The sequence below is a fragment of the Furipterus horrens genome, unplaced genomic scaffold, assembly GCF_987537825.1.
Source record: "Furipterus horrens unplaced genomic scaffold, mFurHor1.1.pri manual_scaffold_1, whole genome shotgun sequence".
NCBI classification, from domain to species: Eukaryota; Metazoa; Chordata; class Mammalia; order Chiroptera; family Furipteridae; genus Furipterus; species Furipterus horrens.
Genome location: NW_028327171.1, coordinates 211816848 through 211832579, shown reverse-complemented (window position 1 = coordinate 211832579; position 15732 = coordinate 211816848). Strand labels below are relative to the sequence as shown.

The 15732-nt window shown below is 44.1% G+C and overlaps 1 protein-coding gene across 1 annotated transcript in view; it reads left to right on the top strand.

Moving 5' to 3' along the window:
* Window positions 1-3130, top strand: part of DNER (delta/notch like EGF repeat containing) — a 254998-nt gene extending 251868 nt beyond the window's left edge. Inside the window, exon 13 of the mRNA XM_090269254.1 lies at window positions 2100-3130. Coding sequence (XP_090125380.1) covers window positions 2100-2211 — 112 coding nt within the window. The 3' untranslated portion in view covers window positions 2212-3130. The remainder of the gene's footprint in view (window positions 1-2099) is intronic.
* Window positions 3131-15732: the final 12602 nt, after the last annotated feature.

The following is a 15732-nucleotide window of genomic DNA, read 5'->3' as shown; positions in this document are numbered from 1 at the left end:
GACTCTCCAAGTATTGGAGCTGAGGCCGTATCAGATGGCCGGCTCTCGGTGCCCGATCACAGAAAACAAACAAAGGGAGAGCTGTGAAAGGACACAGGTCCTTTTTCTCAGATAGCATCTCCTTGGGCCTTTTTCCAGGTCAGACCCACCCGCCATTTTCTGCGATGTGGGTTTAGCTGTTGACTTTCAGGGGAACGTGAACTGGAAGAATGCCCACTCTGTGACCTGCCTTATAACTGGATGCGGTATCTTTTTTTGTTTGTTTGTTTGTTTTTTTAGTGAAATAAGATATACCAGACTTGTCACCAAATATGATGTCTGAGGTGCCAGTCACATGGATACTCTTGCTGCCGTGACTCTGTTAGTGCTTTCGCGATGCCTAATGCGGCCAGAACTCTGCTAATTCCTTTGGAGAGAGGGACCCTCGCCTTCATCCAGGGCCTCGAAATATTACACTTCGTGGGCCATCCGGTCTCTGGGTCTCCGTGCCTCCTCAGCTCTGCCTTTGCAGCACCAGAGGCTTCACAAGTGGGCACAGCTGTGTTCCAATAAAGTTTTAGTTACAAAACAGGCAACAGGCTACAACGGGCTTGCGGGCTAGCATGTGCCGATGTCTGGTCTACATTAGACTTTCCTGTAGTTTCAAAATTTTTTATACAATTAAAATTAATTAAACTACTATTATTGGTGCTGTCTGGTTACCGACGGACCCAGCTACTTTAGGAGAAATAGATTGTCCAAATAGCCGCACCTTAAAGTGCCCTCAGAATTGTTCAGCCTCGGAAGGAAGGCCCAGTTGGTTTTTACACGTGGAGCGCCTTTTCCAAGCCTCAGCATGTGCAGGCCTCATCGATTTAGGTACACAGACCGCAGGCTGCGCACATTTATGCGTACACAGTCCCAGCCCTTCGGCGAGGTGTCACCCTTTAGACATGACTGCACGGAAGGCTTTTTAATGGCACAGTAATAGCTGTGGCTTCTTGGTGGCAGAATGCTTTAACTCTTTATTTCTGCGTTTTGCCTGGTGCCCATCTGACATGGTTTATGCCTTTGCGCTCCCGAAGGCCGGTAAATCTTCAAAGAACGGGGCTACAGGATTGAAGACTATTTAAAAATGAAAGGTCACATGAAAAATGCAATGTTTCTCGTTTCCCTCTCAATTCTGCTTTGCATCTCTGTACGTGAGAAGACAGACTTTTCCAGACATGAGAGAAAGAAAGAGGAAAGGGGGAGCTGAGATGCAAGCCACAGGAAACACACCCCTTGATGTCCTGGGGTGCTCACCCTAGCAACCTTTTAAAAGTTTTAGCTTCTTTTAAAATTCCTTTTTTAATGGGGCCCATTGGATTTGAAACCGTCTAAAAACATGTATAAAAGGCGGATGGGGTAGTGGGTAGTGTGGAAGATTGTTTAAGTTCTATCGCATGTCAGGGGCTTTGGAAGAAGGGGGAAACACAAACACAAAGATCTGCTGGGGCAATGGCTTTGTGCTCAGAGAAGAAACAATGGCACATGTACATAATAGGTGGGTGGGATGGGATGGCCCATTCTGTGGACAAGCACCATATTTGAAGTCATGTCCTCCCTTGTCCCTTCCCCTTATCTTGGGGCCTCAGATGACTGCTGAGCCTTCACAATCCTCCTGCAAGTCCCACGGGAGAGGCCGTCTGCCCATGGTCCAGGGAGGACCAACCCCCCTGCCTCTGTGCATCCCAGCTCTACGGTGAATGTCAGATAAGCTTGCTTCTCCACATCCTTATGAGTCTCAAAAGAAAAAGACAACTCAGTACACATTCTTTTAAATTCTATTGTAGAGCTGCCATGCCTGACTGCTTTGCCAAGACTTAACCCATCAGCTACAACATTAATTTGGACTCTACATTTGGTCAAATCCATTTTTTGCCTCCTGCACCGAAGACTAATATTTGTGTTCATTCAACGTTACTAGGAGGAAGTTTTAAGTTTCTGTACTTATTAGAGAATATGTTTTTATAGTTTCCATTTGATTCTTGAATGTGAGTTAGTCTTACCATTTACCTTTAATAGGGCTTGAGATCCAATATCTAACTAACTGGCGTCTTCTCTCCATGTGACTGCAGGTTTGGAAAGAAATCCCGGCCTGCTATGTACGACGTGACCCCCATCGCCTATGAGGACTACAGCCCTGATGACAAACCCTTGGTCACACTGATTAAAACAAAAGATTTGTAATCATTTTTTGGATTATTTTTCAAAAAGATGGGATACTACACTCATTTAAATATTTTTAAGAAAACAAAAAGCTTAAGAAATCTAACATGTCGTAGCTGCTCAAGAGTTTTTGGTAGAACATTTAAGAACTCATTTTTCTGCAGCTTTTAGTTTGGAAAAAAATATTTCAAAAAACAAAAATTGAGACGTCCATAGGCTACGTTTTAATGTACTTTCAGCTCTCTAAACCGTATGCTTCGACTAGGGCGTGGTCTTTCCATGGTAGACACTGTTGTGACGGCCAGGTTAATTTCTGTGGCTGTTACAGAATAAGCCTAAACAAGATGTCTCTCGCTGACGTGTGAGGGCCGGCTTTCCGAGTAGAGTTAGGAAACACGTAGAGTATGATGCGTAGTACCGTATATCCGTTACTTAAAAAGAAGTCTGAAATGTTTGTTTTGTGAAAAAGAACCTAGTTACCTTTACTATTCCTAACCTGAATGACATTAGCCTTTGCCTTATTCCGTGCATGGGGTAAGTAACTTATTTCTGCATTGTTTTGTTCAAACCTTGCAGAAACATTCTTTTGAGTTTGTTTTTGTCATTTTTGTAACAGTCGTCAAGCGAGGCCTTGACAACGTGCATAATGGGAGGGCCTAGTGGGGCACATTATGATCGAACTGGATCTATATTTTGTTTAAAAAGTCAAAGGGTTTTTTTTTTGTTTTGTTTTTTTTATTGTGAGCAAATTAAATCTACGTTGGAGTTGTTTGTTGCTAAGAGGTAGTACATGTAAGGGGGTACCGGTCCCTTCTGTAGTATTTCTCATAGTGCATCTTTATTTATACCCAGGACATTTTTGTGGCTGTATTTGATTGATATGTGCTGCTTCTGATTCTTGCTAATTTCAGAGAATATTGAATAAATGTTACCAAGTCAAGGAAGCACTTGTCTCTCATTTTTAAAAAAATGATGTTGAGTGTCCAATAAACCTTCCTGCTGTGTTTTACACTTTAAATATTCCAAGGAGGACATTTCTGTGGCTGCTGGAGCCACGCCCTGGGCCTTCCAAAACCCTCCTGACCTCCTAATTGTTAGTGAACCGCCCCTACTTTCTAAAAATGTGAAGGACGGGAAAAAGAACAAGAGTTCTCGTCTTCGCTTTTGCAGCAGAATCCGCCAGTGCAGTGCTGCGCATGTGACTACCGAGCTGCAGAAATGCTTCCGGGCGTGATGCGTAGGGCGCTGTGTTCTCACAAACGCCTTGTGTGCCGCTCTCCCGTGGACATGAAATCAAGTTGCCTTCGCAAATAGGGACTTGGTCCTTAGAAACCTGAAGGCAGCTTAGCACCAGCCTGGGTTGAATTCCACTTTGCATCCGAATGAATGCCTTTCTGAAGTCCCTTTAAAAAAACATCATTTTATCTTCATGTGGTAACATTTGGAAAGGCCAGGAGAAGCCCTGAAGTCAGGGGTGAGGGAGGGTTTTAGGCAAAAAGGAAGTATCTAAGACGCTTTTCCTTCCCTGTCTCCCCTTAAAACATCTGTCCCTGATACTATAAATGACATCACAATATGCCCACTCTCTGATGATTAGGTAGAGCTGTTGCTCCTACTATGTTGTAAGGGGCGGAGCCTTAGGGATTGATCAGTAACTGGAGACCTGTTTCACCACGTTGTGGCGCTGTGTGTGGGGGAGGGGTCTGAGAGGGAACAATGCCACCTGCCCAGCACTCGCCCCTTTTCCAGGCACCTCTCCCACTTCCGCACCAGACTGGCGCCCCTCTAGCGGCTGCCCTGGCCATCGTTCCCAGAGTGAGTGGGTCTGCGGACGTTCTAGGACCATGGGGGCCCTTTAAACAAGCAGACTCTGCTGAGAACCGCAGTTTCTGCCTCCACCCCAACCCCCATGGGTTTTCACAGTCGGAAGCAATGAGGCTTGATTTTCCCCGGCGCTGGGCCCGTGAGCTGTGCGGTCTGGTGAGGAGCTGGGAAGGCTCCCCAGGTGTCCCTCCTGACTTTTTAAAATGTGTGACTGCACTTTCCACCGGTCTGCTGCAGCTGCCACTGCTGCCACCACCACACCACGTCCTCTCCGCCCCGGCTCTGCCCCTCCTGCCTGTCTGGATGAGTATTTCTTCTTTATATCTTTGTTTGCTGGACTTCCATGCAGTTTGATTTTCTGGAACTTCTGGTTGTCTCTAGTCTTGAGGTAGTTGTGTTCCTTCTTAGCTGTGGAGGGAGACGCAGCATGTCTGTCTATGCCTCCATCTTGGCTGGGAGTCTCAAGTGTCTTTTCATGTACCTGTTGGCCATTTGAATATCTTCTTTGGAAAAATGTCTATTCACGTTTTTTGCTCATTTAAAAATGAATGTTGATTACTGCTTATAATCTTATTTGTTCAGCTATTTTTGTTTTTGCTGCAGTTTCTTTTTGTGGATAAACATTTTTCTGTAGCTGTGCTATCAAAATAGGTAAATGAGTGGGCTGTGTGTTTCAAGGAAAATGAGGGCGAATATAGTTCCTCGTGGAAGTGAAAATTATTTGTTTATGTTTAATATGCAAAAATACCTGACTGCTTGACTTGGTTTCATTACACTTCCTGGACCCTGAGGATATTTGAGTTTGGGAACCCAGGACTGGATCAGTGATTTAAAAAATTATTTTTGGAAAGTATATTATCTTCCAATAAAATATTACCCAGAAGTGTGATATATAAATCAGACTAAAAATAAACAAAGTCATTGGACTGGACCTGGTTGAGGGACTTGGTCCCCAGCCCCTTTGGCACCCCCTGCCTAGCACCCCCAGCCCCAACCTCATCTTTCTGCGGGCTTATTTGAAAGTCTCCAAATTTCTAAAGACAATGTTCACAAAACTGAAATCTTTTTTTTTTTTTTAAATTAAAGTAGTCCATGTAGAAAATACTCCATGGTCAAATTATATTTTAATAAGGTGATTTCCTGCTTTTGCAAGTCAGAAGGCCCCTTGACAATTTGAAATTCTTGTCTTGTGGTTTTCTTATATTGGAAACCAGCAACTCTTGCAGTCTTTCAGAAATGTGACTCCCATGGGAATTTCAATTTGACTCATTATAGAGCAGCGTCTTTCTTACAGTAGGATGGATATAAATCCCTTAAGGACATAAGGGGTGTAATACACATACAGAATGGTCCTTAGATCAAGCTGAATTTTGGGGGGTAGGCAGACCTACCCCGCAAACACACACATATGCACACACATGCACACAGAGAGACACAGATGTTCTATGGAGGAGCTAAGTTTAAAAGCAATGAACTAGACCAGGTTTCTCAAGCGCGGTACTATTGACCTTTTGGTCTGGATCATGCTTTGCAGTGGGGCTCTCCTGTGTGTCGTTGAATGTTTAACAGCATCCCTGACCTCTCCCCACCAGATGCCAGTAGTACCTCCCAGTTTGTGACAAACAGAAATGTCCAAAAGACATTGTCACAGATCCCCTGGGGGCAAAATCACCCCTGGTTGGTTAAGGACCACTGAAGTAGACAATCTCTCATGCCTTTTCATTTTTTCCATCCATTCATTCTCTCATTCAATTCACTCCCTCTGCTATATTACAAACCTTCACGGAGTACCCATTGCATGATGTACAGTTACTGTCCTCACATGCCTCCTCGTGACCCGCTGGTGTTCAGTGATTAGTCTAGAGGTAGAGGGCCAACAATGTGCTACTGATTCCGAAGTGTTGAATTCTGTATCTGTCTTGCTGTTTCATGCTTTAAACTGACTAAAGGTTTTTTTGCAATAAGGTGACTTACATTCAATATTTCAATAAAAATAGCTAATGTTTATAATGTTAATTGTGTGCTGGCCAAACTACTGATCAATTTGTGCAGATTATCTGCTTTAATCCTCACAACAACCCAATGACAGTAAGGGTCCCTTTTAAGGGGAAAAAACTAAGTCCTACAGAGTTTAAATAGCTTTCCAAGGTCCCCCAGTTAAGACAGAAACAGTCTTAAAACATGGAAGAGAGCTTCTGCTCATAATCACTATTTATCCATCCACCCACTGACCCATCTACCCATCCACCCATCCCATCCACGCATGCACCCATCCATCCATCCACCTACCCATCATTAATTCATTAGACATTCACTAATTAACCTATTCAACAGGTATTTATTACATGCCTACTATGTACCAGTAAGCCCTGCCCTTATAGGAGAGGAGCAACATGACAGCAGATGGGCCAGGAATTGCTCACAATCCTGGACATCATGAGCTTTATCAAGAATGTTGTATGTATATCTCTTAACAGTAGTGGGTGCAGGGAAGCTCCCTTCTGAGTCTCACTTCAGAAGACAAAGAACAGGAGTTGGCTCTGAGCATTGTGCTTGGGAGAGAGGCTTCTGCAGGGGAAGGTGGATGTTGGGCCTTTGCTGTATGTAGTCTTCCCAATTTCCTGCCGGGTTGCTCCCGGCTCCTGACCCTGGGCTGTTTGAGGTGGGCAGTGGATATAAAGAAGGCACTTTCAGAGAGACAGCCAAGCTTTTCATCCTGACTCAGGCTTCCAGTGGTTGAAAGGTGCTTGGAAATTATTCTGTTTAACTCTCACCCTACACATGACGGAGGCCTGGGAAGACGAGGAAGTGACTTTTGCAAGGTCAGTGGGACCCCAGTGCTACTAAGAAGCAGGCAGTGGATTCATATATCTGGAAGGAAGAGCAGCGTATCTCCTGGCACACTGTACACATTCAATAAATATTCCTCCTCATGGCCCTTGCGCCCGTTGTCCATCCTGAGGTTAGCCGAGTGCACAAAAGACAGAGTCATGTACAGAGATCAGGAATCAATCTCCGAAGCGATTACCATCTGTAACGCTACTTGTTTACTACATGGACATGTTAGGACCACTCAGTTTATGGGAGACTTACAAGTGCTTCAGCCCTGAGCTCGGGGGATTAAGCACAGAAAGCTTTCAGCACAGGGTAATATTTATGTAGAAAGCCTTCTCTTTCTCAAATCAGGCAGCTGGGGGCATGACTCACGTGCTCTGTTCTTTACGTGAATTTTAAGGTGTGCTACAAATGGATTTACCTTAATTCTCAAATAATCTCAGATGCTAGTGATGAGAATTACATAATAGAATAAGAACTGCTGTTCCAACAGTTTAAAATGTGGAAGTGTCTTGTGGGAGGTAGTGAGTAAACCTGCAGTGCTAAGGTTAAGTTCATGATTGCTGTATAGGTGGGCTGGTTGCCTTTCAAGTCCTTATTTTCAGGGTTCAGCAGAGTCAACCTTTCTTGAAAGACTACAGCTATTTGGATCGTCTCCATAAGGACTAGGTAATCTCCATTCCATTCCTCACAGTACTTTCCTTTCAGGCAATCACCATTTAACACAGACAGGACCCATTTCCAGCTCTTTCTTCCAGGAAAGACGCATTTCTAGATCTATTGCACCAAACAGCTCTTCTTTTATCTCCTATTGATTTGTTTAGATGCTTACTCAACAAGAGGGGATGGTCCTTCTGGGTGGAAACTCCGTCTTTTATGCTTGTTCCACTTATCCTTGTTGAGTGTTCATCCTTGCGCCCTCTTTTCTTGTCTCCCATACCTTATCACATCTTGGTGGTTGAAGAGTGTCAGTGAGCTCTTCCCAGCCACAGCACTCCCTTACCTGATTCCTTTATTCCCATTATTCCAAAAGAATGTGTTTGCATCAAATCAGAGTTTCTCAGGCTTGCTTATTATGGGAACCAGTGCCATGCTTAGGAAAATAATAGGTCTGTGACCTTCTTCAGTGGAGAGTGACTCAATCAGCATCTGTTCTGGGCCTGCTTTGGGCTAAACTTTGGCCAAACTTTGGGTTGTGTTCTAATGGTTTATGGTGAACGTGTTGACTGAGGTCCATTTTCTTGAAGGAACTTCAGTTGGGGTGGGAATGTGTTGAAAGCTTTGTGTATAAAGTGGGCAGAGGATGTAGAATGTAGAAAATCTAGACACAGCTTTCCACGTGCTCCAGGCTGGGCCTGATCCAAGAGCAGGGCCTTTGGCTCAGCTCCAAGTAGGCAGGCCTCTACCTTGAGAGAGAAGGTAATGGAACAAATGATTCCTGGTGATTTGTGTTCCAGCCTGGACTGTCCTCCTTAAACCCTATCCATCAAATTGGATAGTTCCCAATGACTGACACAAAAATTAATGCTGAACAATTTGCCCTCAAGAACTGGGTTCCTCGGGGCATTTTTGAAGGTCCTCCCTCACTTGCAGTGAACTTGCAGGTGCCAAAGACGTGGCCCAACAAAACGGAGAGCTTTTTTCAGCACGCTTACACATTCAAATGTAGTTGGGACAGGAAATAATCCCAATCTTCTGTTTCTGAAGACCTCAGAATTGTAATCTGTAAATTGTACATTGAATTTATTTGTATTGAAATAGATTTTTCTGTTCAAATTGCTCTCAGACTGGAATAGCTAATTTTAGGTCCCTCATAGTGAGGAAGTAGACCAAGTGAAATTAGCAGAAGCAAGGATTCTTGTCTTGGATTTGTCTCTTGTAGAGTTTGGGGTTCCTGTTAAGTGACTGTTTGCTGGCTGATAATTCTAGGGACACAAGGGAGAGGAGGGGATCTGAAATTGGATGTGCCTTTGGACTTGGCTTCATGTTTCTTCTCTGAGCCTTGCCCTGGAAGTGGTTTAGTTTTTAAGTTACTCACTAAATAAGAGGTTCTGGAAACCATTGCTTCCCTTCCTTTGCTCCGCAGAATGAATCACCTTTTTTTTTTCTTTTCTTTTTTTTTTTTTTGCTCCTATTCCCAAGAAAAAGTTTCTTCCTGAATGGGAATGAGAAGTGGACGTGCTGTGTGCATGCAGGTGGATTCCCAAGCATCCAGCAGTTCCCCCAGAGAACAGCTCATAAGAGGGGACCCATTTTCTTCTTGTTAGTAACCTCTGTTTTGCTCAAATGACCTTATTCTTCAGGGAATTGACCTTTTGTTTTCAGACTCACATTACTAAGCTATGCTAGTATACTTACAAAAGGCCTCCTTCTCCAAAGTCAAGACATGCAGACCCTTCACCATGTGCAGAACTTGACATTTGTCAACGGGAGTTTGATGACGGCTTCTGTCCTGCACTTATCCTCTGTCCACCCAACACCCATCTGCTGGACAGTCCATCTGTTTCCAGTAGGGGCCTTTACCAGCTCTTGCTCAATAGAAGTCCACTCTGCTTGGCTTGTCTAAAGTTGCAAGACTTTTCTCCATGTGGGTATCCACTTTGGCAACAACACAGGCATTTTAAGTCACTGTGGACAACTTTGCATTTTCATAGCATCCTGTTTTGTGGTTTCATAGACCGTGCAGAATGGAGAAGCTACCACTAGGCCACACTTCCTCTTCTTTTGGATACTTCATTTTGTTCGGCAGGGAGAGGTCATGACGGCTGTCTTGGACGGTCACTTCCCAGCCATGTGGTGAAGGGCAGGGCTCATCGCCTCCTTTATTCTCTGATTCCTCCTTTGTAAAAGGAGGTGGCTCTTAGAGTCTTCGGGGATCTTGACTTTTGGAATGTGTTTTTTGTTTATTGTACAAATGTCCAGAAATGTCTTGCCCATCGCCAGTTCATACACAAATACTTTAAAAGAATTGCTTCCAACAAATGTATTTTCCAAATATATTAATATTTGTATTTTAACTGGTAGGTGGTTTTTCCATAAGCTTCAGAAGATGTTATGTTTTACACAAATACTTCATTTTTCTCTTTGTGTCTTCTTCCATTGTCTATCCTCTTAGAACGTCCTTAGCACACTGACAATATTTTTATTATATAAAAAGCTTAGAAAAGTCAATATGTAAAGTCCCAAAATTCAGTAGAGTAGTGGGGAAAGAACATAGACAATTTACAGAAGAAATGCAATGTAGAAAAAATTCTATATTTAGTATCATGTCATCTACAAATACTGACAGTGTTACTTTTTCTTTTACTATTTGGATACCTTTTATTTCTTTTTCCTCTCTGATGGCTGTGGCTAGGACTTCCAGTACTATGTTGAATAATATTCGTGAGAGTGAGCATCTTTGTCTTATTCCTGATCTTAGGGGAAAGCTTTCATCTTTTCACTATTGATTATGATTTTAGTTATGAGCTTGTCATATAGATCCTTCATTAAGTTGAGGTAAGATTCTTCTATACATATCTTTTGAGAGTTTTTCTTATAAATAGATGTTGAATTTTGTTAGGTGCTTTTTCTACTCCTATGAGATAATCATAAGCATGTGCATCCCACTAAAGTATAAGCTGTGGGACGGCCAGGTCCCCTCCTCTTTTGTCCATACCTGTCTGCTCATGGACTGGACTTCAGACAGGCACAGAGTGGGTGCTCAGTGATTATCTGTTGAATGAATAAATGAATGAGAAAATACTACCTAATAAGTGATCACATGGTTACTTTCTAAAATTTTAGTCATGTATTTGTCACTGGACAAGAGATTTTGAGATTTTCAGTTTTCTCAGTAAAACTCGTGATCACCTCTATACATAAACCTTCCCCACTTTCACTGAGGACTTTTTTGGCCAGATCACCAGGTGTGGCCTTGTGGGTAAGTCTGTGAGGATTCCTGCAATGCAGTCATCTCTAAAGGCAGAGGCTCCTTTGGGTTCATTTAGTACTTTCATCCAGCATTGGGTGCAGAATACATCAGGAGCTCTAGAAATGTTTGGCGAATGAACCAGCTACATAGCAAATGGAACCAGAGGGGACTTTGTGGTCCAGGGGACCCAGTGCTGTCTCAGAGGGCCCCCAGGGGCACCTGGACCTCGCCTGCCACCCTGCGTGCTGTGCCTGGTGTCCAGACGGTCTCCTCGCCCAGGGAGGCCTGTGGGTGAGCAGCTGCCAGATGAGTCATTGTGGCCACGGAGCCGAACGCCATGGTCGCTTGGCCACAGAAAGCAGTTTGTGGATTTCAAGGATCAGAGGGGACCTGAGTGAAGAAATGCGATTTCACAGCCTTAACCTCGGGGCGACAAATGTCTTCAAGAGTTTTCTGGTCTCTAATTGACTACGTTTGGAGCAAGAGACCACAGAAATATCCTGGCAGAGGCCATCTGGGGCCCTGAGAGGGAGACAAAACAGGCGCTGAGGGGTTCTGTGTGTATCTGGTGGGAGGCTGACGTCTCTGAGCATTGGCTGGAGGCCGGACTGGCAAGGCGCTGGCTTGCTCTCTGGGTTGCCATGCAGAAGAGAGCCAGAGCTCCTTCCCACTTCCTCTACATGTGGTCTTTCGAAAGCCCCAGTCATCACTTTTTTCTCCCCCCACCTACACATTGCTTGTCTTGGATTTGGGGTCTGTTTGAATGGGAGTGGGTCTTGGTTTGAATGATGCAGAACCAAGCCCCTTATTTTCCATGGGTACCATTTATGGGTTAGAAACTGGTAGCAAAATAGGAAAATGTGTGTTGGGAAGAACCATCTGCTTGTGAAACTGTAAGGTCAGAATATAAGGGCATGAGCATGTCTATAAATTGGTAGCTCATAAGACTCCTTCTCTGTAGTAAGTTCATAGTTTGCAAATCCCAGATGAGTCAGAAAGCCCCTGAGCTTCGGAAGGTCAGGCCTATGGGATCCTTTGACCACTCCTGCATGGTCGTGACTGAAATCAAGCCATCAGCAGGAGACCTCTGGCCCATGGAGCTTCCCACACCACTGGTCAGCATTTCACTTGGCACTCAGACCTCTCTGTTCCAGGGAAAGAGTGCCTGGGCCCCATGGCTGGCCTTTCTCTTTACATCATGTCAGTGTTAGCTGTTCTGACTGGCATATAGGTACTTTGTTTCCTCCTGGTTTGGGTACCTTTTAAATCCTGAGGGATTTTTGCAACAGTAGATAGCGTTTCTCAGCTCATTGTTGAGCAGGTTTTCAGTAGCTGGTAGGAAGAAGGGAGCTGCAGCAAGAGCCTGTATGTACATCACTTTCCTAAAACGCTGAGCTGCTCTTGGTCCCGAGGGAAGGAAATCAATGTTTATTGGAAGGGATTTGCTCCTGCTGGGACCATTTAAGCCTTTGTCAGGGCCTGGTCCAGGGCCCAACTATTTACTCTGTGTGTCTGTGTGCAGAGCCACATGAAAGGATGCTCTGGTAAATTGTAAGCTACACGCAGCTGAGCGTCACAAACCACTAACCTCTACCACCTGCTGCACTCATTTGGCATTAAATAACATCTTGTTTCTCTCTTTGGAGAGAAATCAAAAGTGCCAGGCCAGGGCCCTGATGGTTCATAAGATGTCACCTACCTGGCCCCTGAATCCTGTCTGAGACTGGACAACTTTGGGGGTGAGGATTACCAATCACGCACAGAGCTTGACACCTTGACCCTGAAGGGGACCCATGCAGTCAAAGATGTTCCCTAAAGCTTGGCTTTCAAACTTGATGGCTTAATATGGCCAGATGCAATACAGGATGCCTTGTCAAATTTGAATTTAGGTAAAGAATGAGTATCTCTTTAGTATAAACATGACGTATGCAATGTTGGGAAACATACTAAAAAATTTATTAGTTATCTGAAATTCAAATTTAACTGAACCTGCTGTAGTTTTATTGGCTAGATCTGACACTGAAGGCTCAACATTGAAATCACCTGACAGTTTCAGAAAATATTGATGTCTGGATCCCACCCCAAGAAAATCTTAATTGGTTTTGGTTGGGCTGGAACACTGAAGATTTTAACAGCTTCTCTACTGATTTGAGTATGCATAAAGTTTTGATTGATAGCCACTGGGCTAAAACAGTGACTTTTAAATTGTCCTTAACTTTGCCAAGCTTCATGTGCTTCTCCTTCTTAATGATATAGAGCCCTTTAATGACTGGCTTTTGTTAATTTGACACCATGGGCTAGTCAGCCACCCTGAACCTGTCTTCTCAGCTGTAGATGAGGGTGTGGAACGAGGTTAATGGTCGATCCTCGACATTATCCATCGAATCGCCCCTAACTGTAGAGAAGTGTGGGCTTTATTCCAAAGGGTCTAAAGCAACAGGTCACAAAAAAGAAAACATTTTCAAGCTGTCATGACTGGATTCTAAATATTCTGGTGAATTTTGTTTTCCTGTTAGGACACACGTGGGTGTCTCAATGTAAAAATAAGCAATTGTTTTTTTTATTTTTCTGTACGATGTTCCCATAAAATTGACAACAAAGAAAGATGAACTCTTCATCCCACAATGCCATAGGCCTCTTGGTTCACTGGCGAGATCTCCTGTAGAAAGTGTACCCTGGCTGGAGAACTGCAGAAGCTATGCTCCCATGTGCTATGGAGTTTGGCTCAACAATTTCATTCTGAGGCGCAATTCACTACCTTTCCTTGCTTGGAAACCTACAGAACATGGTGTCGGGCCAAGGTGAGTTTTCTCATCAGCGGAAGCTCCTCCTTCTGGCTCAGTAACAGAGTTGGTGAACAGGGGCAGGCTTAAAAATGGCCCCACACTTAGAACACGCGGACTCTTCACTTATAAGAGGCAAAGTGAATAAATCATGGCATTTCAGCTCTGAAACTCCATGTAATATACGCTATGTATTTTCTGGTGTTGACTTGGAAGCATGGTTATTCTATAAAGGTAGTGAGGAAAGCAGATTATGGAATAACACAGCCTGAAATATAATGAGGGAGGTGGGCTTGGCTACACTGGGGATAGAGGGAGACTATTGCATTTTCTAGACCCAAATTTGCTGGACTGATTGAAGCAACATCTGCATTACCTGGGTGCTGACTGAAATGCAGAATCTCATGCTTCACCCCAGACCTCCCAGCTGGAATCTGTTATTTAACAATGTCCTCGGCTACTTCATAGCCACATTCAATTTTGAAAAGCGCTGCTTTGGATGTTCTGAGTTGACCAAAGTGTAAATATGACTATGAATTCCTTTTGCAGTGCATGAAGGAAACTTGAAAAATATTTGAAACTATGTTTGTAAGATTAATTATCTTTATAATATTTGCTGTAACTGGCATTTCAGTCCAAGCAAATTCTACCATCTGTGCTGTTACTGTGTAGAGAACTGAGAGTGGGTTGGACCTGACCAAGTCAGTTGCATACACTGGGTCCAATAGTTTCTCTGGCTCCTCTTGGTCCCAGTTTTCACACCATCCTGTGTTTGCACGTTCCTCCCATCTGTCCCCCCAGAATCAGGACTGAATGTAGCTGCAGATGTGCCTGTCACTCAGAGCCATGGTGGCCATGTTCGAGGGCTCAGCTGCTGGCTGGGAGGCCAGTCAGCTCTTCTGTGAACTGACCATGTTTGCTGAGTGGTAGAAAAGCTTCACAGAGTTTGGTTTGGTTTGGAAACTGGCTAGACCAGAGAAATGCTATGGTTTCTTGAACTGTAAATAATGTTGAACAGATCCCTTCTTCTAGTAGTTTCCAAAACAGTCTGTTGTAGCCTGCTCAGTGCCTTGGGGAAATTTTCAGTGGGGGCTGAAGCAAGGTTCTGTTGGTTTTGTTAATAGGATAAACAGTTCTCTGACTTGAAGACTGGTAGCAGCCCCTCTAGACTCTCCCCCTGGGCATTTTATTATCCTATAAACCTTCCTATGAGAGACGGTAGAGAGTAGAGAATCCGGAGATAGGGCCACATGTGGGAACAGAAAAGCTGAAAGCCCAAATCTTTGGCAGGAACCTCACTTTTGAAGAGAGAAGAGGGTCTCCTGGGGTTGTATCCTTTAAGTACTCCCCTCTGCTTCCCCAATGAAAGCCAGCTCCAGACTTACCCCAATGGCCCATGTGATTTCCTGACCCTACTGAGAAATGATCCAAAGAGAGATGCTGGGGTTAATGGAGCATTACTAGCTCACGGGTTAAAGTGTGTCCAAGTCTAATTAGCAGAAAGAAGGATAAAGTCCTTGCCTCCGTTGGGAGAAATGGTGGTCTGGGTGACCGGGCCTGGCTGCTCCTACTGGTCTGACAAAGATGAATAGAAGGACAAGTTCTGCTCTTGATGAGGCCAAATGAGGCGATGCCTGTGTTTTCCCAACGGCCAAACACAAACACTTCACGCTTGCCAGAAACCAGTGTGTAAACAGAACCACAGAGGAAACACAGATCTTAGGAATGACCAGTCTGTTGACACTTGGAAAACTGAACGGACCCCCACATTGACAGCCACCACTGTTTCTGATTCTGCACTATTTATTTTTACCCTATGGTTTCTGATCTGAATGGTCTTCATTTAAACCCAAATGCTCTTTTAATATCAAAAAGTTTTGTTTCCTTCCCTTCCCCCACCCCCAACCAACTAAATGTTGTCATCTGGTGTATTGCTTGGGAGTGAGCCATGCTTTCAAAGGAAAACTAATAGAGGTCATCTCATCATTGCGTGAATCAGGAGTTGGTGCAGAGAAAAGATGGTGTCACTGGGGACATCTTCAAGCTCCACATGAGTACCTGAGGGCAGTTTTTGGGTCATCAAGTAGCTGGGCTAACTCTGGAGGAGACTGAAAATAAAATGAACTCTGTCATCAGCTGTGACAGATGAGTTTCCAAGATGCCAGGCTGTTTCCACATCCATGCACA